This window comes from Oncorhynchus mykiss, chromosome 21 (assembly GCF_013265735.2).
Source record: "Oncorhynchus mykiss isolate Arlee chromosome 21, USDA_OmykA_1.1, whole genome shotgun sequence".
Lineage (NCBI taxonomy): Eukaryota > Metazoa > Chordata > Actinopteri > Salmoniformes > Salmonidae > Oncorhynchus > Oncorhynchus mykiss.
In genome coordinates this window covers 20,978,979-20,994,697 of record NC_048585.1, presented here as the reverse complement: position 1 = coordinate 20,994,697, position 15,719 = coordinate 20,978,979, and the positions used below count along the sequence as shown (strand labels likewise).

The window sequence follows — 15,719 nt, the reverse complement described above, 5'->3', positions numbered from 1 at the left end:
CTATTTTGAATCCAGGCTGCATCACATCCGGGCGTGATTGGGAGTCCCATTGGGCGGCGGTCAATTGGCCCAGCGTCGTCCGGGTTTGGCCGGCGTAGGTGTAACCGATGTGAAATGGCTAGCTAGTTAGCGGTGGCGCGCGCTAATAGCGTTTCAATCGGTGACGTCACTCGCTCTGAGACCTTGAAGTAGTTGTTCCCCTTGCTCTGCAAGAGCCGCGGCTTTTGTGGCGAGATGGGCAACGATGCTTCGAGGGTGGCTGTTGTCTGTGTGTGCAGAGGGTCCCTGGTTCAAGCCCAGGTAGGGGCGAGGAGAGGGACGGAAGCTATACTGTTACATAGGCCGTCGTTGTAAATAAGAATTTGTTCTTCACTGACCCGCCTAGTTAAATAAAGGTTACATTTTAAAAATGAAATGCTACAGTAAGATGATACTGGAGGTCTCTATCCAGGAGCTCCTGTCATGTCTGCTTCATTCCTAATGGTATCCGGTGCTGCCATGCCAGTCAGCATAGCCACTAAGGCTCGAGCAATATCACCATTGGCCTCACCTTGTGGACGTGAAGACGCCGAACACCAGGAGGTTCTTGGGGTGATCAGTTTCCAGCAAAAACACACTCTCTGGAAGGGAATACACAACGTTGTGTTATGGAGTCAGCGTTCATCATGCACCTTATCGTTTAATATTCCTGGAACGGAAGAGTCTGAAGTGGAGATGAATTGAATGAATGTAAGTGTTGACAGACCTCCCTAGACTCAAAGAAGACTAAAATAATACTAGGGTAAGGGTTATGGTTGGGGATAGAGCTAGAAGATAGTTTAAATGTTACTAATAGTCTGTAGAGCATCTACAGGTGGACTAGCCAACTAAAGTGCAACCATGAATTCTTTCAATACTGAGAAGGTCAACAAACCGGTGTAAAGACCCTTCTTATAATCCAAAACACCTGAGATCCATTGGTATTTGTTAAGACTGGCCAGGTAGATGTTGAGTTGTAGGTAAACAGGAGAAGTGGTTTGGGTTGGAACAGTTCCAGGCCTTTGTAAACACAGTAGGTAGGTGTTGGCGTGTTCCTCACCGAGCTCGTCAAAGTGTGTCTCTGTGCCGTCCTCCTCCAGAACTGAACACACCATCCGGGCCTTCAGGAACGTGGTCCACTTGTTCACCAGGCTGCGCTGGCCACCTATGTCATTCTGTAGACATTGAAAGAGATACATGAGACATTAACATGCATGCACACATATGCAATGCACACGCGCACACTTCCTGAACACACACTTACAGGACACACTCTAGCGACCATGGTGTGGATGTTCTTGGTATTCCCACTGTTGTCCGTTAGTCTCTCCCGGAAGAAGAAATACAGTTTCGCATCGTTGGGATCCGATCCGTCTGGGATTAACTGGGCATCTATGAAGATGGGTTCTATGGAAAACAAATAAACAGGGTCAAAGGTTATAGTATAACGTTCTGTCCACTGTTTCCAGTGTCAAAGTAGTTGAAGTACATTTGATGTACTAAATGTGGATCTCCAACTCCAGATGTGTTAGTGCAGGGCTGGAACAAACACCTGCCCAACCTCTAGCTCTTCAGGGTCACAGTTGGAGACTTCTGGTGCACATCACATGTGCTTCATATGTTTCTGCTGTACGTGCTCACCACTCAGCCACTTGGAGTTGTGCTGGTCTGTCCTCACTGCGTTCCTCCTGGTGAGGCTCCTGAAGATGGCAGCGTCCGTCCCCATGAAGTCTATGTACATGCCTGAGAACAGCTCCTGGTCTGGAACACAGAGACACATACAGGGCTGTGTTCATTATGGCACTGCATGGAAGAAAATGAAGTAAAACAGGGAGGTACTACCTGAACTTGTCCACTAAGAAAAACTTGTTTTCATTTTCCATCGCAAAAAGTTGCGCTACGGTGTGCCCTAATGAACACACCCCTGGATCATAGCTGAACCATCTTACTCCCATCTGAACAAACAGAACCCTCTGTTCACCCCCCACGAGCCCTAAAGACTTGACAAAACACACACACACAAATAAAACAATAAATCACTGACTATTAATGGCCAAGGGAATAAAAATGTGCCTGTCTCAATTTCCATTGACAGCAATGGAAATTCTGGGTTCATATTCAATGGTGAATTCAATGGTGATGGAATTTTTTCATTTAACTAGGCAAATTCTTATTTACAATGACAGCCTTTATTTACAGAGACAGTACATCACTGTGGACAGGGAATGGTGACAGTAAACAGTAATGGAGCCAACAGTGGATTTACAGCCATAGTGTTTGATCTCCCTGTACTCTGCTAATGACCCTGGCTGTGAGCCCGCACTCTTTCTTTTCTCTCTCCACACCCTCTGTGCATTTCATCATTCCATTACTCTGTCACTTCATCATTCCATCAGCCCCAGCATGCAGCAGCCTGTACTCTGGCGGTGTGGCTCAGGTCCAAGTGTTTGTATGTGATTGGCTGATTTGAGGGGAGCAGTGGTGTCAACATCCCCCAGAGAGCACAAGCTCATATGAGGGGTTCAGTATGGAGATGGAGCCTTTTTATCTAGCCCAGACACAGGCCTGATTGTCCCCTAGTCTGACTCAGAGGTCCCCTCCCTGCCACCACCACCCCTCCTCTCTGCCACCACTACCCCTCCTCTCTGCCAACCCTCTCCTTGTGACCGGACGGCCCGGGCTTGAGGGGCTGATGACGGGTAAAGGCTGCTGACGCCACAGGGCTCGGGTGTCAGAAAGTCGAGCTGTGCGTGCGACTCGGTGCCTCTGGCTATTTCGTCAGAAACTTGACACCCGGCAACCAATCAGAGGCCAAAGGACAACACTGACAAGGGTGTGCGGCCCGACCTACGGCAGGGTCACCGATAAGGAGGATGGGGAGTTGGGTTAACCATGGGGTGGGGAAGCACAGCGATGTGGGTTTTTGTATGATGTGTCCTGCAGAGACAGAAATAGAGCCAATAGAGGGACAGAGGAAAACTTACTAAGCATGACGGAGACCGTATTGACTCTAGGATTGAAGGAGCACCTTCCCTTCCCAGATTCCGCTCTGGAGTCAATGTGGAACACTTGCTCCTGCAGGAAAAAAAAAATGTAAATAACATATTTCAAATGGGAATTTGGTGGAATTCAACCTTCTGCTCTTTTTAGCAATAAATATGAGATTATGAGCATTCCAAATGTTCTCAAGGTAATCCAGAGTAAGGTTTTTTTCTGGTTTAAAGAGTTACAAAACCAGCGCTGGGCTTTGCCTTTACTGGTCTGCACGGGACATTAAAAGAACATTCCATTAGGGAGGAATGTCCTCCGATGGGCTGAGATGCTGTGGTTCCATCTCAGACCTGGCCCTCCGCCACCCCTCACAGCGAAATGGATCATCTGAATTTACAATCTCGGCGGTCAGCGGAAAATCCCCCCGGCTTGGTCCAACCCACACTTCGACAGTTCTGACTGGGGGAATGAAGGGGAAGGGTGTGCCGTCAGCCCAGGGACGTTCTCCAGAAAAGCGCGGCTGCTCTCCAAGTGGTGTGTAAAGATTTCCCGTGGCTCTGGCGGCGATCCGTGGCCATTCATCACAGGGTCTGTACGGCGACACACTCACACAAAGGTGACCTGTCTGTGACACTGAAATCCTCCTCACTAGGCTCCCATACAACAATGTGACGCACGCTTAGGGGCCAAAGAGCCCAGGGAGATATGCGTCAAAGTCCCACAATAGCAGCTTGTTACTGTTAGCAAACCCAGTCTGAGAAACGATACTGACACATCCAAAAATTGGCTGATGGGAAAAACAGAGCAATGCTGCTTTTTAAACAAAACCCTAAATGACAGAAGACACCATACTGAAGAAAGAGCCTGGTTTCGAACTCTGTGCCGATTAGCATTTGGCAGGCGCTGCAGACTGCTGTAACTGCGAGTGAGTTCAGTGAGCGCTTTTCTCCTGGAGGGGGTTTCCCAGTCTTGTTTTCAGGGCCAGGTGGCCAGAGACCGGGGCAGACAGCTCCTCCTCTTCTACTCCATCCCTCTCGTCTCTGTCTCAGAGAGACTGACACACAAGGCTAAACTCAACTGTTATGGCTGCTTTCCTGAGGATGTCTTGGATTAAGACAGACTTCCTCTTGCCCCAGATGAGACATAAAAAAAACGGTAGTTTGGTTTCAGAAGCAGAGGCGCCCAGCCGTAAACCTACCAAACTCTAGTTTCAGCAATAACCACATCACATATCCACAGGAATTTCCATTTGTATGAGAATGTGGTGGTAGAGACTGTACTGTAGGTGAACTATAGCATAGCGGTCATGGTCTGATTATAAGTCAAGGAGCATACGAACCTCTGGTCTCCTGCCCCTGTTGATGAAGGCACAGACAGGACTGTAGGCACCACTCCCACAGATGAACAGATGGGTTCTGTTGAACGGCTGGACCACCCGGATGAAGTTACCACATCCATGCTGCAGAGAGGTGGAGAGGAAATTGGTTAGTACATGTATGAAATCAAAGTATCCATACATCAGTCAATCAATCTATCATGTAATGTTACATGTTCAACAGCAAAATCCTTCCAGATTGCAATTGTTGAGAAGGTCATAAAGCTAACAGTGGCTAAGTTGTGTTTGGTCAGGGCCTATGCTTCATAAAGAGCAATTACACAGTTCCAAATGGTTAGCTACCAATGTTATTCCAACTTTCCTCACTTGCTACTTATGTACTGTCATTAAGTACAATCATAATAGCTATTTCCAGTTTGCTCCCTGGCACTGGTAGAGTGGAAAAAAGGGTGTCAACAGTGAAGTGATGTTTCGTCAAAGCCCTGTCTCCAGGGCTGAGTATATACAGCCCTGTGATCTGATTACAGACCCAATTGAGATCTTTCCCTCTTCAGCACGAGGTGGGACTGGCCGGAGCACTGGGCTTTGTGCGTAATAAAAACTCAGACCGCGGAGCGAGCCAGCGGAGGAGAGGATCATCCAGGGAGCCATTAGGAACTTGGCCATCCCCACGGAAACGGAGCAGCTGCGCCCACTCACACTCAGCACACCAACTTTACCGAGAAAAACAATGATAAGTCCAACATCACACACCCTTCATTCCCTCTCTCGCTTTTTCACTTTCTCTTTCATTCCCTCTCCTCCTAGCAGATAAACACCCTTCAGACGACTCCCTCCATCAACTCTACACCCCCCACTGCTCATATCCAATAGCAGATTTACAAATTAACTCATTTCATGTCCCAGAGCTTGCTGGGGTTAACTATCCAGCCACAGGTCCCCTTCAGAGACAAGCCAGAGCAACTGTAGTAGGGGATTTAAAACCAGGCTGATGGCCTTTAAGGGAGGATCACACAGCGAGGGAACTTTTAAACATGGACTTAATCAATCTCAACCTTTTATACATACAATAAAGGAATATTTCTCCCCAAATGCCATCCTCCAGCGCTTAACAATGTGTGGTCGTAGTCTGGAGGCCCGGTGACCCCAGATTCTATCGTAAAGGAGGAATTGAACACACACACACACACACACATCAGGAGGGTAACCATAACAACCTGACAAGGGCTGCGATTCAGGAAGACAAATAAAATGTCTGGGAGAAACTGCATTATAAAAACCGAGTTTAAACAGAGAGAGAAAGAAAGAGCGAGTGAGAGGTAGAGAGAGACAGTAAGAGTAAAGCGAGAGAGAGAGGGGAGAGGCCGAGACTGCAAGATAGAGACCAGGCAGGGCTGCGAAAGAGAGGGATGGAGGAGTAGAGGCGGAGGAGGGAGGTAAGCCGACCACTGGGCTTCTCCACATAGAGACGCTCAGCCAAATATTTGTGCGAGGCTGTCCACAGAGCCGGAGCCGTGACTCTAGGCAGCACTAATCACCCTCCACTGACTGGAAACAGCTTCTTCTCTACCCCTACAGTACAAGACTATGGTCCTACACTCTAGTACTGTACAAGACCACAGCTCTCTGTCATGGTGGCTGTTGTTACTAACTACGACTACTAGCTTCATAACAGTACACCACATGAATGCCTTTGAAGTCACAGTCCAAATAAAAAACAGACCAACACAGTCCACTAAAAACAATGGAACAAAAACAGAATGTTTGTCCTAACATGCAAAACAGCCTAATTAGTTACAGAAATCTGAATCACCAGCTGATGTTTTGAGGTTGTCGATGTTGTATATGCTAATACAACAGAGACTCAGTGCAGTAAGGGTTCAGGCCAGGTTATGGGATCTGTTGTCAGTCACAGTAGTTAGCGTACTGTTTTGATGCTTCTTTATTTTCTCTGGGTGGATTTGAGCACTCCTATGCCTCATTCAACTATCAACTAACATAAGGAATGCCAAGAGTCAATGACTCTCCTCAACACATCTGCAGCCCCACGTGTTTGGAACCCAGGATGCTAGCACATGCTAACACATGCTAATGGAGAAGGACCAGAAACTTCATCAGTATAGTGTGTTCATTCATTTAGTTAGCATCACACATGACTTTTAGTGGATTTAGTTAGCAGTTAGTGCTACATATTGAGTGTAAGTGTTCTTACCGTGGGGTCCTTGCCAGCCATTTGGCATTCCTCAATCTTGCTAACAGATGCAGGCCAAAACACCTGGTGAGAATCACAGAAAACAGCTTCATTAGGGACCATTGCACATCCTGGTCTTCTTGGAAAGTTGGGATTTTTTTAAAACCCAAAAACAATGGACAGTTTGTGGAGCGGAAGGAAGGAAGAGAAGAGAACATATTGAACAGGAATAAACACACTGTAGTGAACTTCCCAATAGGGACGCCCTACACTGTAGTGACTTCCTAATAGGGATGCTCTACACTGTAGTGAACTTCCCAATAGGGATGCTCTACACTGTAGTGACTTCCTAATAGGGATGCACTACACTGTAGTGAACTTCCCAATCATGATGATAACTTGTCTCCAGTAAATGCTATATTTCCAATCCCGTGAGGAGCTTGAAGGATCTAATGCTGGGAACGTATCAGGCAATTACTTTGCAAATGGATGTGCTACAGCTCTCTCTGGGGTAAACTAAATGCATTCCCATCTGTTCTGCTCTTCACGCCTGTCAATTACAGACAGGATGGCTCCCTCACTGCACACAGAGATACAATTAGCAGGGAACTTCTGTTACAGAATCACAGAACTGCATCAAGCACCACTAAGATGTGTCATATTTTGCTCCATGAAATGGGTGTGATCTAGCTTATAAAATGTCCTATATTTTAACTTAATTACCACCATTACTGCTCTTGTATAATTAGCATAAAGTATTCAGCATGATCTGCCACGTGCAAGGAAAGCTAAATGAGATCAAGGTCGTTTTGTCTCTAGTGTGAGCTTGATAAATAGGATGGAAAGTAATAGAACTCATGTTGGTATCAGACAAAGTTGAGTCATCACACCATCACACTAAGGCAGATGAAGTCAGTATCCTGCTATATCCATTCTCTACTTACAATACTATCACAACAAACAATGATCAACTAAACATTTCCCTGATGCTGTAAGGAAAATCCTCTTAGCAGTTTAACGGACTGCTCAGAGGACCTCACCTTGAGTGTCCCATGGGTGATGTTGTTGATGTCCATAGACAGGACATGGTCCTTACAGCCTACATACATCCTGTCCTGGTCCTCGTCCAGCAACAGGATCCTGTAGTCCATGGCTTTGTCTGACAGACTGTAGTACTCCACCGTCTGGGAGGCCTGCAGGTCTGTGGGATACAAAAACGGATAATGTTATGGTGGGAAATAAATGAGGGATCTGTTGCGTTTACAGCAGGACTATACCAAGTCAGTTAACACTGACTGAACAAGTGCATAAAAAGGTGATTGCGTCCGTTTTTCAATGCATGCAGTAGATTCCACACAACAACTTTCCAGACACTTTATGAACACTGGACAGTCACGGTGAGCAAAATAAATCTAAGGAAAAAACATTTACTTGGTTGTCTCTCTGACCGACCAGCTACTGAAAAAGCCTGTATTGCCCTAAAGCAAGAAGGACGAAGTAAACGTCCTCTGTCTAACCGTCCAGAGCTCTCCATCCAAACCATCAAAGGCCTTCACTGTCTATGCCAAAGTCACGCATATTCATCACTATTGACAGGGGCAGGGGGCAGGAGTGGAGGAGTTGAGAGCAAGTTGATCCTTCTTCATTTTCTTCTCTCTAATCAACAAACAGGCTGGCTATGCTCTCCTTGAGGCCTCCAGGCTAAAATCACTTTTCATTACTCTATTCAATAGTATTGCTTTTGAGGTCGAGGCCCTTTAATCCTGAATGAAAGCTGTTTTCCAGTGCCTCACCTCACTCTCTTTCTGATCATGGATGTGTTTTAAGTGCTGTTGCCGTATGGAATACAGCTAGAGTTGTTTACATGGATAAGTACCGTTTCCCATGGCTCTTCACTCTATTGATCTTGACATACCTCTATAAGCATCCTTTCGTGGTATCCAATTGGTAGTTACAGTCTTGTCCCATCGCTGCAACTCCCGTATGGACTCGGGAGAGGCGAAGGTCGAGAGCTATGCGTCCTCCGAAACACGAGTCAACCAAGATTCTCAACGATTCTTGACACAAAGCCCGCTTAACCCAGAAGCCAGTCACACCAATGTGGCAGAGGAAACACCGTACACATGGCGACCGTGTCAGCGTGCACTGCGCCCGGCCCGTCACAGAAGTCGCAACAATGCGATGGGACAGGGGCATCCCTGCCGGCCAAACCCTCCCCTATCCCGGACGACGATGGGCCAATTGTGCTCCGCCCCATGAGTCTCCCAGGCGCGGCCGGCTGCGACAGAGCCTGGACGTGAACTAGGATCTCTAGCGGCACAACTAGCTACTGCGATGCAGTGCCTTAGACCACTGCGCCACTCGGGAGGCCCAAGCATCCGCATTTCGCTACACTACAAGTATTTCGCTACACTCGCATTAACATCTGCTAACCATGTGAATGTGACAAATAAAAATTGATTTATCCTACGCCCCAATCAAATGTAGAGAAATCAACTTTGCCGATATTCTTAAAAAAGCACAAAGCAGTCGGTTGGTGTATCATGTATAACTTTAGGCATGAGCATTATCTCACAGCGCCTAATGAACACCACACACACAATGCTTTGTTTCCACCAGACTCAAATCTAATACGAAGGCCCTTGTCAAACTCCAAAAAGTACAATGTGCATTTAACAAAGAGAACCTCTGGAAAAAGGAGATCACCACGTGTCCAAAGCTTTAGAGGTGAGGAGATAGGGTCGCATTGGGCTCAGGGAGATATTAAGTTAGCTCAAGCCTTTGGCTCATCAGGCTACAGAGGTTCAACGGCCTGCTCTGTCAGAGATCAGGGAAGCCAGGCGTGCCACCAGGGGTGAAGGAGTAACTATAAGAACTAATTAAAACCATGCTTCACTCCAAACCACTCTTACCTACATCCCTCCAGAATAAGCAGGCAGGAGAGATTTAAAGACCTTCTTGGAAAGGGTTTTATTTGATCTTTTTCTTATCCTTGAGGGAGAGGAGTGTTCAGTTTACAAGCCTGCGGGCTCCTGCTTCTGTTTTTCCTGGAGCAAAAAGGTGCTGACTCTCACTTAATGATTCCTGTTTACAGAAGGGTTTATTGTAGCTCTGCTCAATGTGGATCTGGAAACCCCCCTAAAGTCAATGCTCTTGATACAGTCTGATTCTATCCATATTGTCCCTCTAGAACATTCCACAAGGGGAACAAAGTGTTCAGAGGTGTGTGGGGTGAGGCGGCCCAGGTGAAATAATGATAATAAGTTAACTCTGTATTGTTTTCTCAGTGGAGGAATTGGACACTCATGTTTCCTACCGTGGGTGGAAGCCCTAACTAAGTCCAGTGTTTTGGGGGGAAACAGCGCGGCAGGCGTGCGTCACATGACCCCGCCGCCCAGCTGATCCTCTGTGAGGCGAGCATAGCCTCTGGTGCATACCATGGGATCCAGTGTCTGTCTGCTCATCATGACACCAGCGGGAAAGACAGGAGTCATGCCTGGGTAAGCAATACAGCCTATCAAAATGTCACAATAGCCGTTGGTGTACCGCACCTGCACTCTCTGAAGAAAAAACATGAAGACTCACTTCAAGTGCTTCTCCACCATTTTCTGCCTGAGATGCATGGGATTTGCACAATTTAGCATGCGTCTAATTTATGATGAGATCGGCTTACAAAGAGAGATGGTGGCAGGCAGGTCTGAGGATGTTTATTCTACTACCCATTAACCTCTGACCTGATGGGATCGGAGGTCATCCTTGTGGGACGAGTTAAGCTTTTGACGCCATAACATGCGGTGGCTGTGGAAATGTAATCAAAGCAAACCTTAAACTATATAATGGTTGTCATAGATCAGTAATAATGAGTCCCAGAAGTATCGCTTAAAGCATTTGAGGACAGTGGCTGGTACATGTACAACACGATCTGTTACCATATAAATCATTGGGTTGACAATCAAACCCATGCTCTTACGATGAGTTCGGGACTGTTTATTGAAAACCAACATATCAAATGGGAGCTCCCATATGCGCTCATCACAATGAATTTTAAATCCATTAGGTTGTAGTAATATTTATTAGCCATGGGCCTAGCCTGCATTCCACTATGATGACATCACCAGCAGAGACCCTGAGTATGTCATAAGTGTTTGTGGATATAATTGGCTATATTGTCCTCGTCTGTCCAGTCTGCTATGGATGGTGCTGTTTATGTAGACTGGATTCACTCAGATGTGGCTTGAGGAAAAAACGGGCTCTGTTAAACATAATGAGTAAGAATGTTGGTCATTGTTATTGGCTCGCTTGAAGTATTCAGGGGATCGTAAAACGGGAGGACACCACCCTTGACAGTAAGACGTTGGGGAGGTCTGGTATGTAGGTTGAGCTGCTGTGGTGTTGACTGGGGATGAAATGGCGTATCCCTTGTTGTTTAGGCATCATAGACAGGATACAAAAACATTTCTGCCCCCGTTACAGAACACACCCGCAGTAGGAGAATGCAGAGCAGTGTTGAGGACTCAGTAGAGGATTGTGGGTAGTCTATTATTTATGTGGGCAGGTGGGCCACACCTTCCCCCGTGTGCCTCCTGCTTGGACTACAGAGTTCACTTTGACTGTGAGCGTTCACCCATGGGGGCTCCGCTGTGCAGGAATAGCGTTCTGACCAGGCGCGTTCACCCATGGGGGCTCCGCTGTGCAGGAATAGCGTTCTGACCAGGCGCGTTCACCCATGGGGGCTCCGCTGTGCAGGAATAGCGTTCTGACCAGGCGCGTTCACCCATGGGGGCTCCGCTGTGCAGGAATAGCGTTCTGACCAGGCGCGTTCACCCATGGGGGCTCCGCTGTGCAGGAATAGCGTTCTGACCAGGCGCGTTCACCCATGGGGGCTCCGCTGTGCAGGAATAGCGTTCTGACCAGGCGCGTTCACCCATGGGGGCTCCGCTGTGCAGGAATAGCGTTCTGACCAGGCGCGTTCACCCATGGGGGCTCCGCTGCGCAGGAATAGCGTTCTGACCAGGCGCGTTCACCCATGGGGGCTCCGCTGTGCAGGAATAGCGTTCTGACCAGGCGCGTTCACCCATGGGGGCTCCGCTGTGCAGGAATAGCGTTCTGACCAGGCGCGTTCACCCATGTAGTGGACTGCGGGTTGCAGAGCAGCCGACCGCTGCAGGTGATTCAGCACAGTAATACCTCTAGTGCCTTTGAAGAGTGGTTCATTTGTGAGAGGTTGGTCAAGCGGAAGCGGCACAAAAACCTTCAGTCGGGGCCAAGAGACCACAACGGTCATTCAATATTTAAGAGTGGTGGTGGGTTGCGGGCTTCGCATGGTCGTACACTGCGGCAGAGCAACTGCAGATGTTATCTAGACTGAGTGGAGTAGTCTACATATTTCACATGCAAGACTAAAACCCAGATATAAATCCATACTAGCGGTCACCCAAGACATCAGGTCAGAGATCTTCGATGGTGATAATGTAACTAATGAGCCTAATGGATACACATTCGCCTTGACATTAGAGCAGGATCTCAGATCTATATTTCATCAGCTTATTAAACACACTTTCGATGCACATTTGCATTGATCCCCAGTCCAGTGAACCTTGTGCATGGAGGGCAAATCTGTTTTAGACAGCAGGCTTTTAATCCAGTCTAAAACCCACCAGGAACACTTGATGACAACAAACTTTGATCATCATCATCAGTATTCTGTAAACTAAGGGAGGATAGCAGAGAAAGGCAACAACCGTTCTGCATGCCACATAGTACTGTCCAAAAGGCAGTTGTGATGTCAGTCTGTAGAATCTAAGTGAAGGATTTGGGCAGCAGCAGGGACTTGTCCTTCCGCCCATGATGGCATTACTGTAATTAAAATCGTGGAAGAGATTGCAGTGTTCATTTCATAATTGTATAAATGTAGATGGGATAGGCCTCGTCTTGTTTCACTGTGATTACATTGGGGCGGGGGGAGTAAGAAGTCTCCCTCCGGCGAAGTGAAAACCCATAACACGGAATGACAGACTAACTCTCCCATTTGTTAGGCTGATCAAAGTAGTGGGCCTCCATGATCCCAACCAGTAAACAAGCCAGTGGTGTTTTAGGTTTGGCTCGCCATACAGTTTTATCACATTGCAGAATTGTAAAAAGAGAGATTCAGCGCCGCTGGAAAGTACGCCGTCTGGCTTTTACAAGAGCGATGACTATGTGGGTCCCAAGACTGGGTTTAAGGACATGGAGCCAGCAGTCTGTGCTGGTCGGCCCACTGAGCCACCCGAACAGACTCATTCTACTCTCCCTTTCTCTATGTGGGGGGCACCAGCTGGGGACTGACACTCTCAGGTTGTACTGAGCCATGACACGTGTAGTCCAGCTGTGTCCAGGCAGGGTCAGGTGCAAAGAGGCATCAAAGGATCAGGATTACGGCATTGTGTGAACAGACAACTTCCTAATATGGATGTCGTACGCGGTATAGGACGGTTCAAGCCAAGGCTCATCTGGGGCTGAAGTTTAAGAGAACCAAGTCTACAAACAAGATTTAATCCGCTCTACTCATAGGGGTACTGAATTTTTTTTATTTATTTTACCTATATTTAACTAGGCAAGTCAGTTAAGAACAAATTCTTATTTTCAATGATGGCCTAGTGGGTTAACTGCCTGTTCAGGGGCAGAACGACAGACTTGTACCTTGTCAGCTCGGGGGTTTGAACTTGCAACCTTCCGGTTACTAGTCCAACACTCTAACCACTAGGCTACCCTGCCGCCGTTAAATGGTTAACTAGGCCTGTGGAGTGAGAGTTCTTGCTGGATGTTGGCAACCTCAGTGTTTGAGAGCCAAAGGCCCAGAGGTCTTCAGACCCCATTAACACCAGAGCCGGGCAGGCGGCCAATCACAAACCTCCCTTTGAGTCTCAGATTCAATGCATTCCTTTTCAAAATGGGCCACACCCTCAAAGGCCATCATGAATTCATTAACCACATGCAAATGAGGCATAGTCTATTTTCAACGACTAGGAGCTGTGTTCCACTGTTTTCAGGGGCAGGAGTTGGCGGATCCCAATCACTCGCCTTGATAAATATTGAAGCATGGGCTTAGTACACTTCCGCCCCCTGATTCATGTACCCACTGAAGATGGAGTGGGTTTCTTTATAAATGTCTGACTTTAGACCTCTTGCCAAGTGTCGGTGCTCTTTGTGAGGACAATGCCACATCTCCTTGGGTTCAGTTCTGCATGGCTACACTCCTCTAATACAATGTTGGTACATTCACACATACTGCGCCACTCACAACCTTTATCCTGGCAACTCAAAGCTTCGGTCTGGCTCTGGAGACACTGACCCGCACGATGACATTTCTTCCATCACCATGGGGATATAGGCCTAGCCTACATTACCTCTACAGTATACAGTGTTATGGCAGGTGGTATTCAGGCAGGTAAAGCCTCCTTCTTGTTCCTCCCGTAGAGAGGGACCACCCAGAGTGGCCAGTGCAGGGCGACAGTCATCTGGCTGTCCGTCTGTCTGTCTGTCATTCACCACATTCTCGACACGGCAAGAGGAGCAGGAGCACACAAACTCACCGCTCAAGTATCAACACACTCCTCTCCATAGACATACAGGGACTGCTTGTGAGAAAGAGGGACAACCGCTCGGCCGGCTAACTCTCATCCCATCCAATGTCATCCTCTTCCCACCATTTTCTGTAAGTTACTGCATTATCTAGTAGTCTCCAGACATCATGTCAGGGGACTCGGTCATATGTAGGATGACTATTCTCCTATTAGCCTTTAGTATGACATCCCCATCATTGATTTCTCACTCCATTTTCACTATGTAGGACACAAGGGTAGAACACGAGGGCATAGAATAATCTTTCTCCTTGGCAGTGAGAGTGTGGTTCTCTAAGACTCTGCAGGGTGAGGTTACTCAGCACCAGTATCAGAGCAGTCTTCTTACACGGATGACCTGCGCTGCAGTGGCGTTGGGTAATATCTCCTCCAGGAGTCTGAAACCGGAGACGCAACCCAACCTGTCCATCACGCTAGCTAAGCGTTAGCCTTAATTAGCACCTGGCCTCTTCACCTGCCATAGCATCCCACCAACCCCCCCGGTAGGGCCTCTCATGACCTTTCACCTAACCAGTCCTCCAATTACTCCTTCACCCCGCCCGCAGATACTAAATCAATGTATTTTTACTGTCAGTTCAGCTACAGACTACAGGCCCCATGAGACCAGAGGGAGAGTCAGTATTGAACTATCAAATGTGCCTTCCTGTATTATACTTATGCTAAAATGTTTATTATATTCTACGGAGTCATTTACTTTACGTTCGTATTCTTATCTTCTATTATTGCATTGTTGAGAAGGAAACTGCAAGTAAGCATTTTGTTGGACAGTGTATACCATGTGTATCCCGTACATACGACTAATAAAACTTGAAACTGTCAGGTTCAGGGGAGGTTTAATAGACAGTACTGGGCCATGAGATTCTCTGATTTATTAGTGGAAGTGGAAGAGAAGCAAAGGCTGAGAAAAATTTAGGCGAATTGGGCAGAGATGACATGTTGAGATCGTCATTTTGTTGGATTAAAAAGTCTTTCCTTCCTGGCTGACATGAATGTCAAACGGTCACCTCAGTGCTGTTGAATTATGGTGAGGGTCAGTGGTGTAAAGTACTTAAGTAAAAATACTTTCAAGTACTACTTACTGTAAGTCGTTTAGGGTATCTGTACTTTACTATTTGTGATGACTTTTACTTCACTACATTCCTAAAGAAAATAATGTACTTTTTACTCCATACATTTTCCCTGACACCTGAAATTACTCTTTACATTGTGAACGCTTATCAAGAGAACATCCCTGGTCATCCCAACTACTGCTGATCCGGCGGATTCACTAAACGCAAATGCTTTCTTTTTAAATTATGTCTGAGTGGTGGAGTGTGCCCCTGGCTACATGTAAATTTGTGGAGTGGTGTGGATTACTTAATATAAGGAATTTGAAATTATTTATACTTTTGATACTTGAGTACATTTGATCAATTACATTTACTTTTGATACTTAAGTATATTTAAAACTAAACACTTTTACTCAAGTAGTATTTAATTTGGTGACTTTCACTTGAGTCATTTTCTAATAACATATATTTACTTAAGTATGACAGTTGGGTACTTTTTACACCACTGGTGAGGG

The 15,719-nt window shown here is 46.8% G+C and overlaps 1 protein-coding gene across 3 annotated transcripts in view; it reads right to left on the bottom strand.

Moving 5' to 3' along the window:
- The window catches only part of LOC110499980 (semaphorin-3C), a 49,864-nt gene that overhangs the window by 9,742 nt on the left and 24,403 nt on the right, over window positions 1-15,719 (bottom strand). For all 3 annotated transcript variants that reach the window (XM_036957238.1, XM_021577068.2, XM_021577067.2), the window contains exons 3-10: window positions 7,577-7,737; window positions 6,558-6,620; window positions 4,349-4,468; window positions 3,003-3,093; window positions 1,660-1,779; window positions 1,283-1,425; window positions 1,079-1,193; window positions 551-620 (exon numbers count right to left, since the gene is read on the bottom strand). In XM_036957238.1, coding sequence (XP_036813133.1) covers window positions 551-620; window positions 1,079-1,193; window positions 1,283-1,425; window positions 1,660-1,779; window positions 3,003-3,093; window positions 4,349-4,468; window positions 6,558-6,620; window positions 7,577-7,737 — 883 coding nt within the window. The remainder of the gene's footprint in view (window positions 1-550; window positions 621-1,078; window positions 1,194-1,282; window positions 1,426-1,659; window positions 1,780-3,002; window positions 3,094-4,348; window positions 4,469-6,557; window positions 6,621-7,576; window positions 7,738-15,719) is intronic.